General features: G+C 42.1%; 1 protein-coding gene across 1 annotated transcript in view; it reads right to left on the reverse strand.

The window, feature by feature from the left end:
- Nucleotides 1-4643: 4643 nt before the first annotated feature.
- Nucleotides 4644-18389, reverse strand: part of cped1 (cadherin-like and PC-esterase domain containing 1) — a gene marked incomplete at both ends in the record, with an annotated part of 134337 nt that continues 120591 nt past the window's right edge. The window contains 5 exons of the mRNA XM_080754299.1: nucleotides 4644-4862; nucleotides 6489-6635; nucleotides 9053-9140; nucleotides 9840-9941; nucleotides 16328-16548. Of these exons, the coding sequence (XP_080610425.1) occupies nucleotides 4644-4862; nucleotides 6489-6635; nucleotides 9053-9140; nucleotides 9840-9941; nucleotides 16328-16548 (777 nt within the window). The remainder of the gene's footprint in view (nucleotides 4863-6488; nucleotides 6636-9052; nucleotides 9141-9839; nucleotides 9942-16327; nucleotides 16549-18389) is intronic.

Raw genomic sequence — 18389 nt, forward strand, 5'->3', positions numbered from 1 at the left:
CAGTTTATGGGCGTTTTGAAAATAGCTGGGGGAAAATATTCTATTAGAGAAAATATATTTTATTTTGCAAGATAACACACCGTCTCCTGGACTTTCAAATCCAGCGAACCAAGAATCAACAGATAACATAATTATAGATAACATATTCTTGCTGAGTGGACAATAAGAAAAGCAAATTAACATTTAACCATGAAAATTGTTTAATACTTCACATTTGGTGTGTGTGTGTGTGTGTGTGTGTGTGTGTGTGTGTGTGTGTGTGTGTGTGTGTGTGTGTGTGTGTGTGCGCGCGCGTGTGTGTCCACATGTGCGTGTGAGAGAGAGAGAGAGAGAGAGAGAGAGAGAGCTGAGAGAGAGAGAGAGAGAGAGAGAGAGAGAGAGAGAGAGAGAGAAAGATTAAAAGAAAGAGAGAGTGATGTGTGTGTAAGCCTTTACTAGTTTTCATATCTCTGTCCACTTTGGAACAGAATAAAAACAAGATTATTATGAATACTGTAGCATTCCTTCCATCAATGTAAACATATTTAAAGGGACATTTCACAAATATATAGTTGTTTAGTCCGTACACAATCTGGGAACCCAATTGTTAAAAAAGAAAAATCACACCCAGTGAGGTGAGCGGTGCCTTTTATGAGTTCAATTCACTAAGCCTCCCCATGGTGGCCAATGAGTGTGGGACGGACGGACGGACGGACGGACGGACGGACGGACGGACGGACAGACGGACGGACGGACGGACGGACGGACGGACGGACGGACGGAAATACAGACAAAGGAAGCTAGATGTAGGAGTGCCTCTCAAAAAACTAGTTTGCACTCTGTCGAGGTGCCAACCTGCGCTCTGTTGGAACGTAGCGCGTGGAAGGAACGCGTTATTCCATTCCCCTCCATCAGGTGCCCTGGTTTTTGTGAGGAAACCTATCCTAGGAGACACGGGGAGAACATGCAAATTCCCTTTCGCCAGTCGTCAAGGTAGGTCAGCCTTGTAAGGGCCAATTTAGAACCCCCCCCCCCCTCCAAAGGAACCTGCAATCAACTTTGAGACCACTGGCCTATATGTCCTTTGGAATAGAAAAACAAATAGAGATCTCGGACTCAGAAGTCTGTTGCGTCACTGACAGCTATTGGTTTGCAGTTGTCCAGCCCAGTAGTGACAGTCCCTTGAGACAGACTGTTGACTCACTCACAACAATTTTCAAATGTTTCTCTCATACAGTTTTCAGTGCAGCGGTCGGAAGCACTGAAAACGGTTCAGGGGTTCCTTGAACTGAAAAGGTTTGAGTACCACTGGTCAATCTGGCATAAATAATTCCTGCTGTTAATCAAATTAGTCAACGCATAAATACGTTCTTTGCAGGGGCGTGATTTCAGAAGAAAATAGAGGGTGGCAAAGAATAAGTTACCGTAGTCCCATTTCTAAAATGGCAAAAATGGTGGATCTACAAGCTCTAAAACGCGTCACCAAGCGAGTCAAGCAACGCATTGAGAGCTTTTTTCACTATCTGTTTGGGGACGAAAAGAGAAAATGTTTTAACATTTCCGCCTATAATGACATTCCCAAAATAGGAACGCCACGTTGAAAGTGAAGTTGGTTAATAAATGAATGGTTGCATAACAATAAAAGGCTTGTCTAAATTAGAACATGCAGATGGATGGGCAACAGATTAATATCTGCTAAAAAAAATCAGAGTTGTGGACAATATGCATCAAATAACTGCATTTAAGGTTAAATGTGAACACTAGGGGGTGGCAATTGCATTCCCCTGATGATCCAAATGACACCGCTGGTCCTTTTTATCCACTCTCGAACGGGGGGGGGGGGGGGGGGAATGGTTGCCTGGCGTGAGAGACTACACCCGCCCATCATCATCATCATCATAAGGACATTTTATTCCATCAGACGTCAAACACGGCTCAATGAAGGACGAGCCAGAAGCCTGCACTGACTAGGGATGGGACGATGTGAACATTTCATGTCACGATTATTGTGACCAAAGAAATCGCGATTTACGAGGTTATCGAGATAATCAAAATATCGCCAACATCCATTATCCTGGGGCGGATCATTTGCCAAAAAATAGCAGATCTACACACTTACAACGCGTCGCAACGCAAGCTTGTAGAACGACTATTTTTGTGAGAGTGAAAAAAAGACGTCAAATACGTATATTCAAATACGGCAAATAAAAGGTGAATTGATCCCATTGCATGACGGAGGACGATTTCACGATAAATTCAATCTTCATGATACGATTATCGTGAATGTTTTTTATCACGATAAACAATAATATCGCTTATTGTCCCATCCCTAGCACTGACTTGGATGACTATAGGAACATAACGGGCTTGACAGTGTACAGTTAGCGTTACATACACTTCAGCGTTACAGCCGCGTTGCAGAGGACTGAAAACACTTAAGCAGGGGTCTTCAACGTTTTCAGGGTCAAGGACCACTTACAGTATCTGAGAGAGAGAGAGGGACCCCCACTACGTATATGAAATTATGTTGCAGATTAAACCTTTTCATAGATTTCATAGATAGCTTCATAGACTTGTTGACAGCACTAATGTCCCGAGAAAATGGTCGCCCAGGGTCACATATCGGGACGCTTAATGAAATTAACTCATAGCACCACTCACTTCACACATCACAATGGGTGAGATTTTCCCCTCCACACCAAACCTCTTTGTTTTTAAATGTGCTTTATATAAATAAATTGACTTGACTTTGCTGAAAATAGACGATCGACAAGCTATTTTTGACTTAAGTTCTCCTAAGATAGGGACGCAAGTTGGTTTCAAGTTGTCAATGTAAAAAACTAAAAGAATTATGAGTTGATTTCATTAAGCGTCCCACAAAGCATGGCCAACGGCAAGCTTTGCGAGATGTACATACATACAAACAGACAAAGCCAAATGTAGGAGCGGTTCGCACCGCTCAAAAATAATCATATCATATCACACAAGGTTTTGGTGGCCCCCCTGTAGTAACGCTGAGGACCCCCAAGGAGTCACGGACCCCCTGTTGAAGACCCCAGTGAATCATTTACACAGAAGGTGCTGCAGTTCAGATAAAGGGGGTGAAATGCCCCCCTTATAGAAATAAACACGTAAGACAACTGTATATAAAAATATAGACAACATGTATAGCAGGTAATCATGATACATAAGACGTCATTCTCTTGTACATAATGAATATCATTGTGTCGTATCTTTGGCATTGAATATCGTGCCACAGAAAGTGGCTGAATGAGGTATATAATATATACAGTGGAGACCTCCACAATAACTCAAATGCATTGTTCTCCTCTTCTTTTTCTCTCTCTTGATTTGGCAGACTGCGCACAGCCTGAGAGAAAATACAGCTTTTGATCCAATTAAGGCATTTTAATTCTCAGTCTTTGCCTTATTCTTTCCCTCTCTGTTGAAAAAAAGGGGGAAAAAATGAAATAAAAATAAAAAGTTCCAATATTTGCTGTAATTTCCATTATTATGGCGATGCTTCAGTGATCCCTTCTCTCACCAGCTGCCAGGCTGGTGACCCTGCCTAGGGTAATGTCTTGCCATTGCCTCTGTGTCCAAAAGGCAGCGTGTCATCCAAGAAATCGTACATAATTTTAACATACGTTTAGCATAACTTACAGTAACCGCAGTTTAAGATAAGTATCATACTGTAGCTATTATGACATCAGAGTACTTACATTCTTGCTTAGTGAATATCACATAATACTGAATAATTATTCCTGTGCCATTATCTTTTTAAAGTTACAAAGAGCCTTTTACAACCTACTCCATGTTTAACCACTTGAACCCTAGCACCATCACCCCCCTGGGAGGAGAATTTGTCAGAAATCTACAAGCTCAGAACACGTTATGAGCTTATAAACCTACTATTTCTGGAGAATAGAATTTGTGTACAGACCAACTACAGAGCCAAGTATATATAGTATAGCATAGTATTAGTAGGCTATGGGATAGTATAGTGTAGGGTTTAAGTGGTCAAAAAGATAATAAGGTGCCTTATTAAGCAGACTTCAACACATGCCTACCAAATATGCCTCGTTGTTACTCGAGGCACACAAAAAAAGCAGGTCTACCCATGGCGACCCTGTCGACCTCTGAGTTCAGGTCACATGACCAGGTGTGTTCATTATGGCCAGCCAATCAGAGCAGGTGCTTGGGACGGGAGCAACTATAGCAAGGATCCCTGTCGCACGGCTGAACAGTCAACATTCTCCTGTTACACCACTCACATGGAATGACCCCTCTGCCATCACAGGGAACACACGCCAGTGCACACACACACACATACATGCGCGCACGCACGTACGCGTGGACACCAGGGTCCATTTTGGGTCCGTGTTCTCCACTCAGGGGTGTCGCACCAAATTCTGGGCCCTGGGTACAAGGATTCACTCACATTTTGTCCTATAACTATTGAAAAATAGCAGATATACAAGCTCTCAGAGCTTGTAGATCTGCTATTTTTCAAAAGCTAGAGTATAAAATAATTAAGGCCCCTCCACCTTGGGCCCTAGTAACTCAGTCCCACCCCCCCCCCCCCCCCCCCCGCCCCTGTCTCCACTCTCAGAGTTCAATGAACACTGGGTTTCAGCGCGCGGGTGGGGTTGGGGTTTCCAGCCCTAGTTTCCAGGGGCTCTTCTGGGACACAGGCGGCTCAGCAGGATCTCAGAGTACATCTGGTTGACCGGTCCCCTCACGTGATAGGACGAGGAGGAGGTGTTAGAGCCCTCCCACTGGTCCTGGTCCACAGGGAGCGTGTTGCTGTGGGCCGAGGCCAGGGTGCTGCCGCCACTGCTCTGCTCCATGCCGCTCCTCTCCTTCCTGGACAGCTTCTCCACCTGACACACACACACACACACACACGCACGCACGCACGCACGCACACACACACACACACACACACACACACACACACACACACACACACACACACACACACACACACACACACACACACACACACACACACACACACACACACACACACACACACACACACACACACACACACACACACACACACGAGCCCGTTCATGAGTTTCTGAGTTTGTGGCTGACCACCATCTATGAGGATGACAATTAACACAAGTAAAAAATATTTTGTGTTAAATGGCTTTATATTAGGAATAGTACTGTCATAATTTCTTGATCGCCTCTTGTCTTGATTAAACATGATGTTATTATGGGACGCTTTGCTCGATAACAGGCGTGTTAAGCCCAAAGGTTATTGATAGTACTCAATAAATGTGTTATCGAGTATGTAACAGGCTAGTGTTTTTGAGCTCCATCCCTACACAAAAACTTGTAGATCTGCTATTTTTGAAAAGTCGTGAAAATATGTGCAAATCTTTGAATATATGTATTTTTTAAGCGAACATTTGTAACTAAAATTTTGCTTCTGGGGGTCCCCTGGAACTAAATATTTTGAGATGGGGGTCCGTGGCCAAATATATATCATTTTGGGGGTCCTTCACATGAAAAAGTTCGAGCACCACTGACATAGAAACATAGGTTTTTCAAAGAATGCGTTCCCTATGAAGAACATTCATGGGGGGCCCGCAGTGAATCCTTGTACCCGGGGCCCAGAATTTGATGCGACACCCCTGGACTTTAGCTAGGCTAATATTGTTCTCCGATTGGCAGATTCTGCAGGCCTGCTGTCATTTAAGAGCCATATGAAGTGAGTTGGGGGCGGGGGCGTGGGTGGTTGGTGGGGGATCAAGCCTGCCACACATAAGGCTCAAGCCCGTGAAACCACTTCACATACACACCCAGCTGCTACCAACGTGCATTTTAAGACGCAGTTAAATGCAGCTTTTAATTGCTAATTACTCATTAACTCGTGCGGAGGCCAATTTTATAGGTGAATAAAAAACAAAAAGGCGTCTCTTTTACAGGGAGCCGGGTGAGGGCTGTAAAGGGGATTTCCTTTCAGGAAACCTCCTTGATGTGGAAGCAGAGCGCAGGGGATTTGTTCAATCAGAGGAACAGAAGTGCTGATTTCCTGTCCGCTGAGAAAATGGCGTCGTGATTTGTGGCTGCGCGAGTGCTTTAGACACAGTATTTAAACGCTTTGTTCTGTCTTGGCTTTGAAAGCACATGACGGGGGACATGATGATACGGTGTGGGTTTCCTCAGGGAAAACCTACTAAGTACTCTGCAAGCTATTGAACACGATTTTTTATTTTTTATTTCATGGTTTCTGTACAGCGTCAACATAATTGTGTGGCTTATTTCTCACAGTAATCGCCTGCCTTGTATCACTCACCAAATAGAGAATATGTCCAACAATTATATAACAATTATAACAATATTAATTTCCATTCTAAAATATTTCCTTTGTAAAATATTTTTAATGTAAAAAATGGCTAAATAGCCCATAGTCCAAGCTCACAATGCCTCGCTTTTCCATGGATTGAAAAGGCTGAGAACCACTGCAGTAGAACTTCTGTAAGTGAATTTACCTCATGGAAATGGCAGGCACATCGTCCCTGCAGGAACTCTTTGTATCGGCCCATGGTCATGGAGAATGTGTCGATCACCTCGTAGCCATAGTGCTTCGCCGTGGTGAGGATGTCGCTGTTTTCGTGGTAGAGCTGCTGTATTCCTCGCTGCAACGTCGACGGACAAGCCAGAGAAACAACCATTCGTCAGCACGAGCATTTTTGTATTGATGGATTATAGGTCAACATCAGGGGTCATCAATATGTTCCGTACGCGGACAAATAGTCCGTGGCAAGTATTGTCCTTGTCCTCTAGATCAGGGGTCTTCAACAGGGGGTCCGGGACCCCTAGGGGGTCCTCAGAGTTACTACTACTCCTCCAAATCTTTGTGTGATAGAAACCTTTTCTCCTTTTTTTGAACACTAGCGTCCATATTCTGAGAACTTTAGCCAAAAATAGCAGATCTACATCTATCGGCTATTTTCGGCAAATAGCTTTGGTGTAGAAGGGGAAAAGAGCAGACTAAGTACAGAGTGAAAGCTCAAGTTTTTTTAAGTATTGACGGTTCTAGTGGTTAAATATCTGAAAACACAAACTGACATGAATCCAAAATACACTGACGATTGTGCTGTCAAACAATGAAACTAAATGAAATCTATGAAAAGGTTGTGGGGGTCCCTGCTTCATCTCTTTCTCAACTAAGGGGTCCATGGCCTGAAAACGTTGAAGACCCCTGCTCTAGATTTTGTTTTCACATAACATTATAATGTTCTTATTTTGATATTTTGAAGTCCCCATTACTGAATGTAAGACTCCAGGTTTTCTTCAGAATATTTATGACACTATGGCACATTATGAGTCCACTAGGACAGTGGTTTCTCAAACCTTTTCATTTTCGGAGGACCACCATAAATCAGAATTAATTACACTTAATGTGTTTCTGGTAATTGCGACTGTCAGGTCGCAGTTACTATGAAAGCCTCCACTGGCTGTCTGTCAGTCAGTCCGTCTGTCTGTCCGTCACGTCACACTTTTGGCCCTACTCTTTTCTCCGGCACCGTTACCTCTATCCATGCCAAACTTTGCACAAACACTCCTTGGCTGGCAAACCACAACCTCTGCCCCTGATTTCTCACATGCCCCTCTTCTAGCGCCACCATGAGGTTGCTTTTAATGCCACTTACTGGCCAATTTGTGTATACATGCGACCTGACGGTCGCTTATCTCCCGATTAGGGAGTCTTACTGGTATTATTGTCCGCTCTTTGAAAATTCTTCAATACTTTTGTACTTTTACCGTACTCAATAATGTTTTTAATGTCGGACTAACACAAATATCACTTCCCCAATGAACTTAAGTTAGGTTAGGTTTGAGGTTAATATGTTACTGGGTAAGTGGTAATTTTGTCCAGACAGTGTTTCTACATTGCAGTATTGATACTTTTACTTAACACATTAAACGCCCACGTGGTGCCCACGCGCCAATCTCTTTGATGTTTACGTGTGCCCATGACGCGTTCGACGCGTTGTACAGTAAACTATACTGTACTGTAGCTACTGCACTTGGCTACCGCGGTGATGAAACAAACTCCATTTCCCAACATGCAGCGCGAAATTACGTCACCCGGACGTGCTGTCTGTCTCGTTGACTTCCTGTTTAGCGGCTGCACAAAAATGCTGTTTTCTCCGGATTCTCTTCCTTTTTTCTTTTTTTTCTCAAAACGGCAGCCTCTTCTACCGGCCGTAACACAAACACTGAGGCTTAGAATTGTTAAAAAACGGTCCTGACTGAAAGAAAAGATTTTCGCGAAATAAACAGGACATACTTGGATTACATACGCCAGTACTTCGAAGGTAGGTAAAATGGCGGGTTGCCATGGGCACCAGCAAATTAAACGTCGAATAATTCTGGGCACCCGATGTGTTAAGTAAACATCTTGAGTACTTTTTCCACCACTGTTCGCCAGCAGGTTGGGAGCCATGGATTATTACAAAGGCCACAGTCAGCTGTGTGGGATTAGCTGATGGTAAATGTTTGATGAGGGCCAACAGCTGAATTATTGAAGTTGATATCTGCTATATAAACATGAAATAAATAAATATCGTCGTTGTCGGGTGGAAACCTTGTATGTCCAAAACCGTTCGTTTTTATCATTTAAAGCACATTTAAAGCACACAAGTTGTGTGCTTGTAGATCTGCTGTTTTCACTACTTTTTGTCTGATGAAGCAGGGCTTTACTTCGCGAAAAAACCTACAAATTTGAAACTTGGAGATAGGAGGTTTCTGTCCGACAATGACGATATTGTATGAAGAAATACAAGAAAAACACTGTCCGTACAAATGTACTTATAGGAAGGTGTCTGGCCTTAGGGGATCAGGCCGACTTTATAGTTTGTAGATTATGCAATTTTCGCAATCCATGAATTTTGGAATTTTTAAATGTTTAAAAAGGGTAAAAAGGAGCGGACCAAGTACAGAGCCCTGGGTGACCCCGATGGTCAAATAAGTATATAGGGGTTAAGTTGGTTTAATGTTTTGAATGTTCCTTGTAAATAAAGACGGATGGATGAGGAGAGGGAGTTACCAGGCTGAGAGAATGGATGCCTTCAACGGGAAGATGGAAACCGATGCCTAGAGACTTCACCACCACCATGATATTCCCAAGGTTTTCTCTGAAAGGGAAACACAAGAGAGAGAGAGAGGAAGTAATATCAGTAGGGATGTCACAATTATTACACAATCGTCTAATCGTAATTATTTGACATAATCGCAATTATTTTGTGATAATCGTCATAATCGTTTACATGTTGAAAAATGTTTATATTATGTTCAAAAAAATAGTGTAAATAGCAGATCAGCTATTTCCACTATCAAAGTTCTTTTTAAAGTGTAAAGTTGTCAAATGTGTCCTTCATTTCTTTCTATATCTAGGTTATGTGTCATATCTGCCACGTGCAACTTCAAATCCTACAAGCCAAACAGAAATGTAATTGTCAACAACAAAAACACAATTAAATCGTTAATCGCAATTATTTGAGTGACAATTAATCGTCATGTAAAATGTCATAATCGTGACAGCCCTAAATATCAGTGAGTGAGTGAGTGAGTGAGTGAGTGAGTGAGTGAGTGAGTGAGTGAGTGAGTCAGTCAGTCAGTCAGTGAGTCAGTGAGTCAGTGAGTCAGTGAGTGAGTCAGTGAGTGAGTCAGTGAGGTAGTGATTATTTCTACTTTATAAACATTTACTTTATAAATCACTTTGTAAATCAATGCGTGAGTGAGTGGGTTAACTAGTGACTAAAACAGTGAATGAAAAAGAGAAGGACTGAATGTTTGTTGATACGTGTGTGTGTTTGTGTGTGCATAATGTCTACCTCTCCAGCACCTGTCTGATGACTCTGATGTGATTGGTGTTGAGCCACTGGACGCCTCCTGCTACCAGCACTGTCTGATGAGAGTTTTCCAGGGGTCGTGACCTTTAAGGTGATGGCAATACATGCGTCTCATCAATGTGTATTACTGTATATAGAGTAGGGGTGGGCAACTTTGATGACTCACTCCAGAGGGCCACGTTGCATATAGTCTTGGGCAGAAACCTATATAAATACCGATCTACAAGCTCAAAACGTGTCGCAGTGTGGCGCGTTTTGAGCTTGTTTTTTTATTTGGTGTTATGAAAAGTAACATTTTTATTTACCGGTAATTACAAATGCGTTTAGTTATACTTATGTCAACTTCATGAACTTAAATACAAATACATTGAGCTAATAATATAGAATTAAAGTCGGTCATGTTTGCATGTTTGGAATTGTAACAGCTGAAATCAATACAGTATTCCGATATTAACCTGCAGGCATTAAGTGAACAATTTACAATTTACAATTTGGCAGACGCTCTTAATCCAGAGCGATTTACAATAAGCAAGGTAATAAGCAAGGTAATAAGCAAAGTGAAGGTGAGGGCCGCCAGTTGCCCATGTATGATATACACACAGTATATGGCCATAACGTGCAAAGTCAACTCAAAGAAACATCAACTCATCAACTCATAACCGAGCCCACAGAACTAATCACACACACACACACGGACACACACATGCACACACAATTCCAAGTTTAACGCTCCCTGCATTGTTGCTGGCTTAGCAGCTAGTGCTCAATAAAATGTCAGCTTATGACCCAGGATGCATCCCTGTGCTTTGAACCCATCTGAGGCCGAGTGTGTTGTGAGGACTGCTGGCAAGGAGGCCCCGCTGCACGGCATCAGTCCAACATGCCTCCCGAGTCACGACCTCCAGCCCCCTTTGATCACAACAACCGATTAAGCCTATTTCCATATGGCCAGACGGGATAACACATGTCATCGTCATCACATAGTGTGTGATGAGCGGGCTGCGCTTGTGACAAATAAAAATAGAGTCCGCACAAACACACCGTTGTGGGCCTCGCAGTGTTTATTGGCAGATTACGCTTTCGACCCCCGGGTTGCAAGAGTTCAAAACCTTTAATCCCTATCGGAGTGGATTAGATTCGGATTTTGGGTAGTTAAAAAGACAGGATTGGGATCACTTTGATATCCTATCTATGACCATAGAATCATCTCATATTAATATAACACCCAAAATCCAATCTGATCCACTGTGTTTAAGTAAGTTCCAAAGGATCTTCATCAGGATATAACTGGTTTATATGAGCACAGGCTGTGAAACACACAGATATGGGCTGTGTTTGATTGTGACTGTCAGGTCGCAGTTACTATCAAAACCTCCACCGGCTGTCTGTCAGTTTGTCTTCAACCGGTTTGTAATTTTTTCCGCTTGTTTAAAAACCTTAAGGAAAAACGTCTGTATGAAACTTCCAGGAAAGGAAAGGTGGGGAATTTGTCCTTGGATAATTCGTTTTTTGATGCTCCAGGGGTGCTTCCAAGCCCAAATAAACTGATGTCTCCTAAAGAGACTTCACAAGAAATATACAAATATTTTCTCTAGTTTGTGGAGTGGGGGTTTACATCCTCCAATTCGTGAGAGGGAAGCCGGCAGGGAAGGGTGATCTTTGTCGCTATTTCTTTGTCAGAAATATTCAAATTTACTTTCAAACTACCTGCCTGGCTATCAAGAAAAAAAACCTGACCCAGTATTTGTTTAAAGTGGATCAGGCTGTTTAGTGCCTGCCACCCATTTTATTAGCCTGGCGGGGCCCGACGTCATACTGCGTTCACTCACTCATTCCTTCCACAGTATAACGTCTGGCCTTCGGCCTATTGGCAGCTTGAAAAGTGGGCGGGAGTACTTGCCTTGACAGACAGACTCCTCTAACCAATCAGCGTAGCATAACATCTCTCAGCCAGTCGGAAGAACGTCAAACAAACACGTCTTTTCGGCCGATAAACTCCACTAGCGCATCCCCCGTGTTCCTTTTTAATTATTGTAATTGATTCCAACTCTGAAATAACTGCACTTATTGCTTGTTTTATGGTTAGAGCGTTAACTGTTGCATCGCAAGGGCAGCCATTGTTGTTTTGAAAATGCTGCAGGCTGCAGCATGCATCTACGTCACCGTCTACACATGGACCAATCAGGGAAATCTTTTCACTTGTTGTCAGGAAAGACAGCTACGTTTGTTGTGCGGAAGTAGTCACTGATTGGCTCCGATCAGAAAATAATCATAATACTCGCTGCCAATACCTGGAAGTCCAGACGTTATACTGTGGAAGGAATGAGTGAGTGAACGCAGTATGACGTCGGGCCCCGCCAGGCTACCATTTTATAGTGTTGAAATGACTTTGTTCACAGAGTAACGGGAGAGAATCAAACACGCAGGTCATTATCCTAATGCAGGGGTCTTCAACGTTTTCAGGCCAAGGACCCCTTAGTTGAGAGAGAGATGAAGCAGGGACCCCCACAACCTTTTCATAGATTCCATATAGTTTCATCGTTTGACAGCACAATCATCAATGTATTTTGGATTAACCCATTTAGACCGGGAACGCAAAATGCGTTTCTACCTTTCAGGCCGGGAACGCAAAATGCTGTTTATCCATTCAGACCGGGAACGCAAAATGCGTTTCCTGTAGTTTTTACTCTCTTCTGGTCTCGTGGCCAATGAAATGCATCAGGAGGCGATGACGTATGCTTCCCTGACTACCGCAAAGCATTCTGGGATTTTTTCTTTTTTTTTTTTTGTCGGAGAATCCCAGTGCAGCTTCTCATAGCGGCGAAATGGAAGAAGCGTTGAGCGAAGGCAAACCGGACCCGCTGGAATTGGCATTGTTGCGTGATATGTTTGAAAACGACAACGTTGATGAAGATGTGTTTCATGGATTTCATGAGGACTGGAATTGGATAACTTTTCACGGACGCACTTTGACACGGCTAGTTTCAGAGACCAACATGTTAGCCGAACAGCTAGTCAACCCCAAACTCCAGAACAACAGATTCGCAGCTATCTGGAGGTAATAACACTTATAAAATGATTATGATGATATGGTTCATTCAATCACATACACTGGCGCACACACACACACGCGCACGCACATATAATAATAATGACAAATGTCGCTCGCCAGATTTACCGTTACATGGAGCTAACAACTAGAATTGAAATATTCAATAGAAAGTTTTGGTAACTAGAATTGAAATATTGAAAGTTTTGGTGCTTGTCGTTTCTTGTCAAATGGTGGCCTATATGTTGTAAGGCCTATGGTGTAAGGTCTCAAATATTTGCTAATTATGTTTCTATGTGCTACATAGGCTGAGAAATGTATTTTTTATTAGACGTTTTATAAGATTTATTAAAATCTTTGAGTTTGCAGATTTTTTTTTTAAAAATGATAAAGGTCTGGACCATGACACATAATTTCCCACGAAAGCCAAAGGTGTAAGCTATCAAACAGTTTTGAAATTTTGTTTCTAGCTGCTACAGAGGCTGAGAAATAAATGTTTTAGTAGACGTTGACACCTCTGTGAAGTTTTCCATAAAATCTCAGGTTTTAGGGGTATTTTTCCAATCGGCCATAGGTTTTTAAGGCTTTTTTCCAGGCGGACTTAGGTCTATGACAATTTGTGTTTTCAGATATTTAACCACTAGAACTGTCAATACTTATAAACTTGACCTTTCACTCTGTAATTCACCGTTTGTCAGCCTTCTGATTGGTCCCTGAGACTCCCTGACTGGCCAACCAGAAAAAAACATTCACTTTTTGCTATCGAGGGTGGAGTTTGTGCAGTGGAGAATGTTGTTTCAGGCTTTCAGCAACTGTCCGCAGTGCGGAGCACGACCTTCGTCCAGTACGGCCGCGGCAGTAGGGGGCGATCTCGCTCATCATAATGAATAAGCTTCAACAAACTAGTTCACATGGACCTTATCAATGGTCTAACTAGTTACGATTGGGTACATATATTTTAAATGGGCAGAATTACGAAAAGCCAGCCTATTATGTGAGGAGAACAGATTATAGTTCTCCTCTTCCTACCCAAGATGCAATGCGCTTTCTTTTTCTATTTCTATTCTCTCTCTGATCCAGAGGATTAAACTAATTAAAACATATATTTTCGGTGGAAAATTACTGTTTTGCTATGTAATTACTGTACCTTTTTCTTCCCTTTTTATTAATATCACGTAGATGTGTTTTTTTTGGTACTTTATATAGCTGTAATGAGGCTATGACGAAAAAAAAAATCCCATCCACTTCCACTATAAAAGAATCTGCAATAGTGATTCTGTCCCACTGGGATTAAACAAATTAAAACATATATTTTCGGGGAAACCCCCTGTTTTGCAATGTAACTACTGTACCTTTGTCTTCCCTTTTTATTAATATCACCTAGATGTTTTTCCTTTGATACTTTAAATTGCAATAATGAGGCTATGAAAAAAAAAAAATCCCATTCACTGCCACTATAAAAACAATCTGCCCAGGGTTAATGTCCCAGCATAGTAACAGGGCAGAATGGGGCGGGATTTGCAAAAGCCTGAATTGGTCTGCTCTTCTTCCCCTATACACCAAACCACTTTCCAAAAATAGCCAATCTACAAGCTCACAACGCCTTGCAGCGCGAGGGGTGTGAGCTTGTAGATCTGCATTTTTTGGCTAAAGTTCTCCCAATATGGACACTAGGGTTCAAGTGATTAATATAAAAAAGGAGAAAGAAATTTTTTATCACACAAGGATTTGGAGGAACCCCTGTAGTAACTCTGAGGACCTCCTAGGGGTCCCGGACCCCCTGATGAAGACCCCTGTCCTAATGAATTCTAAGGGCACGTCACACAGCACTTTCATTTTACCTATGAGGGAGGATTCTGTCAATGGATTTCAATGGGAAAGGAGTGGGGTTTTTGGCATTGGCAGAATAGGTAGAATAAAAGTGTGGTGTGACCGTGCTATCTTACAACCAATTCTTTACCAAATCTCCACCAGGAGTTGCACTTTTAGCAATGAACTGGAACATGTACAGAGACATCTGTCATATTGTCCTCGTGGCTTGTGGTCCTTGTGTGTATGTAGTGTCTGCAGGGGTTAAAGCCAAAACGAATCCCAAGACTGAATTATTTTTTCAGACCATGTCCCAATATGTGATTTGAGAAACATGGCACACCAATATCTGGGGTGTTTCCCAGAAGTTCTGAACTGCCTTCACTGAATGTGTGTGTGACTTCTGAAGTATTCTATTGCTAGTCTGGCCAATGAAAATACTCATATATTGAAATTATAACTGCTTTTTAGTTTGGAGATCACTTGACTAGCATTTGATGACTTTCTCATTCACGGCGCGGCCATCGCTACACTTCTCCCTTATTTTATTTATTTTTTGTGGAACTGCACTGATCTCAGAAATAGCCCCTATGGAATCCTCAAGCTGTAACCCCTGTGTCTGTTTTTAATTCTAAAAATTTAAATGAAAGGCACATTTCCAGATTATGTAGACAATAACGCTTTCTGTTCTATTTACATTATTCCCCCTTACACAGTAAAATACTCCACCACTACATGTGTGGGTCCATTTGCACACTCTCTGGAGCTAAATAGTTACACCCAGTGGTCTAATATGGTTGAAATCAAATCAACTGTGCTCACATGAATAGTTTCTGTTTCCGACTGGCTATTTGAATGATTATATCTACTTATGTTTTCTTTTGTCTCACAAGCTGATGTATTGGGTCAGATAGTGGTGATGTTAGTAGTAAACACATATTATAATAGAAATGTACTTGATTTAGTACTATTGTTTATTAGTACTAAATCAAGATTAGATTAGTATTACTGTTTATTATTGTACTTGATTGGGTTTTTTAGATTTGTATTACTGTAATTTAGAAAAGCCTCCTGTGGACAGGTGATGAAAATTAGCACTTGTGCTATATTCACTTTTAAACAATGCATCTGGTACTTTTACTTTCTGATCTTCTCGACCCTTACGATCTCCTAGAGGTCCGCACCGCACGGCCAAGTACCGCACCTGGGGGGATAGGGGTTTCTGCCCCCACCCTCTGGAACGCTCTCCCCAACCAACTCAGAAGCGCTCCCTCTCTCCCCTCCTTCAAAGCCTCCTTCAAAACCCACCTCTTCAGGATTGCCTATCCCAGCTGAGGTCTGGCAACTAGTCCTTGACCTACTTTTATCATTCTAATTGTTGTATTTACTGTTTTTATCCTAATAAAGTTGTTGTTTTTTTCCCTTTTGTTGTAAAGCACTTTGGGTACCTAGAAAAGCGCTACAGTATATAAATCCAAGCTATTATTATTATTATTATTATTATTAATTCCTGACTACTGCAGTGTTTCTACACTGTGGTACTGATACTTTTTTTTTTTTTTTTTTTTTTTACTTAAGTTAAGTACTTTTTTTCCCCATGGCTGCCTCTCACCTGTGCAGCAGCTGTTCCAGGGCCTGCTGGAAGGTGGGCCGGAGGCTCTTCTCCAGCCAGAACTGAGGGTAGTAGGAGTAGCTGACGTGCGTCAGGCCCTGGTTGAGGTTGCCGTAGAGCAGCATGTTGTGGGCCTTGCCCCACTCCTCCAGGCTGGAGTTGACCCGTTCCATCAGGAAGTACATCATGCCGCGGTTGGTCGAGTCTCCGATGAACAGCACCTGAAGGAGAAGGGACGCAGTAGTGTCAGTTCAGAAAAAGCTAAGGTATGGCAACATGACTGGTGTCTTGAACGTGCGCGAAGGCGCGCGTTCAAGACACCAGTCATGTTGCCATACCTTATCAACAGGCACGATTCATTTATTTTAAGAAGTACATTTTCCCCCCGTTTCCACGGTTTCTTGGGATGGATATGGCAGCCTGGAACGGTTGTTCAAGCGCAGCTATACTTGGCATGTTAGTAAACGTGCCACAATTAACAATAATGCATTGCACCTGTGCAGCTGACCTGCGGAACCTGGGAATAGGCCTATACCATTCTGTCAAGATTAATAAAAATTTGGAGAATATATACCTTGTTGAAGTGACCATTTTGTAAAATGTTGCATTTGTAGTTATTTTACTGTATTTTATAACATAATAACCCACAGATAGACAAAGAGACATTCATGTATTTATATTTAAAAGTAACTTTAATTTCCCCCCCTGGACCCATGGGTATGGCAGCTGCATACCCCTGCCATACCCAATTGACGCCTCTGAAGGGACGTGCAAGGAATGTTAGGGGGGGCAGGGGCTGACCTTTCTAAAAGGGCCTTTTGGTGAAAACATCGAGCTTGAAGGTCGGCTATATTCTATAATTGATTTCTACACATTTCTTGATTTCAACATAAGACGCTGCGTTCAAGTTCAGGAGAGTTTGGACAAGGCAATTATCTTGAATGCTGCCTTCAGGTATGGCATGGAAAGAGGGCATTTGCATTTCTTTCACCATAGTAAAAACTGAATTCATGGTCTGGAGAGGGCATTTTTTACAGATGGATAAAAGGGCAGGGGCTCGAGCCCCCTTTGATGTCTATGTTTGCACGTGCCTGGGTGCTGATATTTCTAAGAGGGCACATTTGGTGACAAACAGTAGGTTAGCTGGGAGAATTCTCGGTGTGTGATCAATTAAGTACGACCACGTCAATACGGAAGATGCCATTGTGCGTAATGCGTATGGCATGGATTTCTACACAGAGGGCAATTTTGAACATAAGATGCTGCATTCAAGTTCAGGAGAGAGAAAGGCAATTCTCTTTAATGCTGCCTTCAGGTATGGCATGAAAAGGGGGGCATTGGCATTTCTTTCATACCACCAGAGTAAAAACTGCATTCATGGTCTGGAGAGACCTCTTTGATGTCTATGTGTGCACGTGTCTGCTGAGAGGGGCAGGTGGACGTGGTTTGAGAGACCACAACCCAGGCCTGAAAATGATTTTGTGCAATTTCACGGCAATTCATTGTGGTCAATCGAGGAAGCCCATTGTGTTGTTTTGATTATAGTTGTGCAGTACGACAGGCACAAGTCCTTCTACTGTAACGAAAACAGTTTATGTTTGTGTAAACCTTCTTTATAAACGTAATTCAACCACTATTCTTCCTCACGACACACATTTACAGTATAAAGTAACAGTTGCGCTTTCAATTTCTACGGTTATTGTTGGATACACTCTGTAAAAAAAAGAACAACACTATCTTTCATCAAAAAGTTCATTTACAAATTACAGACAAATAAAGCTGAAGAAACTATCAAGATATATCATATTCACACATTTTATACATAATCTTTCCACCCCAAAAAACTATTCATGAGTTATCTGACTGAACAATTAAGGCAAAACTAAAAAGGTAATTTTATAATACTTTTTATACTTCTACTACACTTACATCTCAGTGGCAAATTAAAGTATGTTATACTCCACTACATAGTTACTAGTTGCTTTCACGCACACACGATAAAGTATGTCTTTCTTTTAAAGCAGGGGTCTTAAACGTTTTCAGGCCTAGGACCCCTTAGTTG

The sequence above is a fragment of the Nannobrachium achirus genome, assembly GCF_963921795.1.
Source record: "Nannobrachium achirus genome assembly, chromosome: 23".
NCBI classification, from domain to species: Eukaryota; Metazoa; Chordata; class Actinopteri; order Myctophiformes; family Myctophidae; genus Nannobrachium; species Nannobrachium achirus.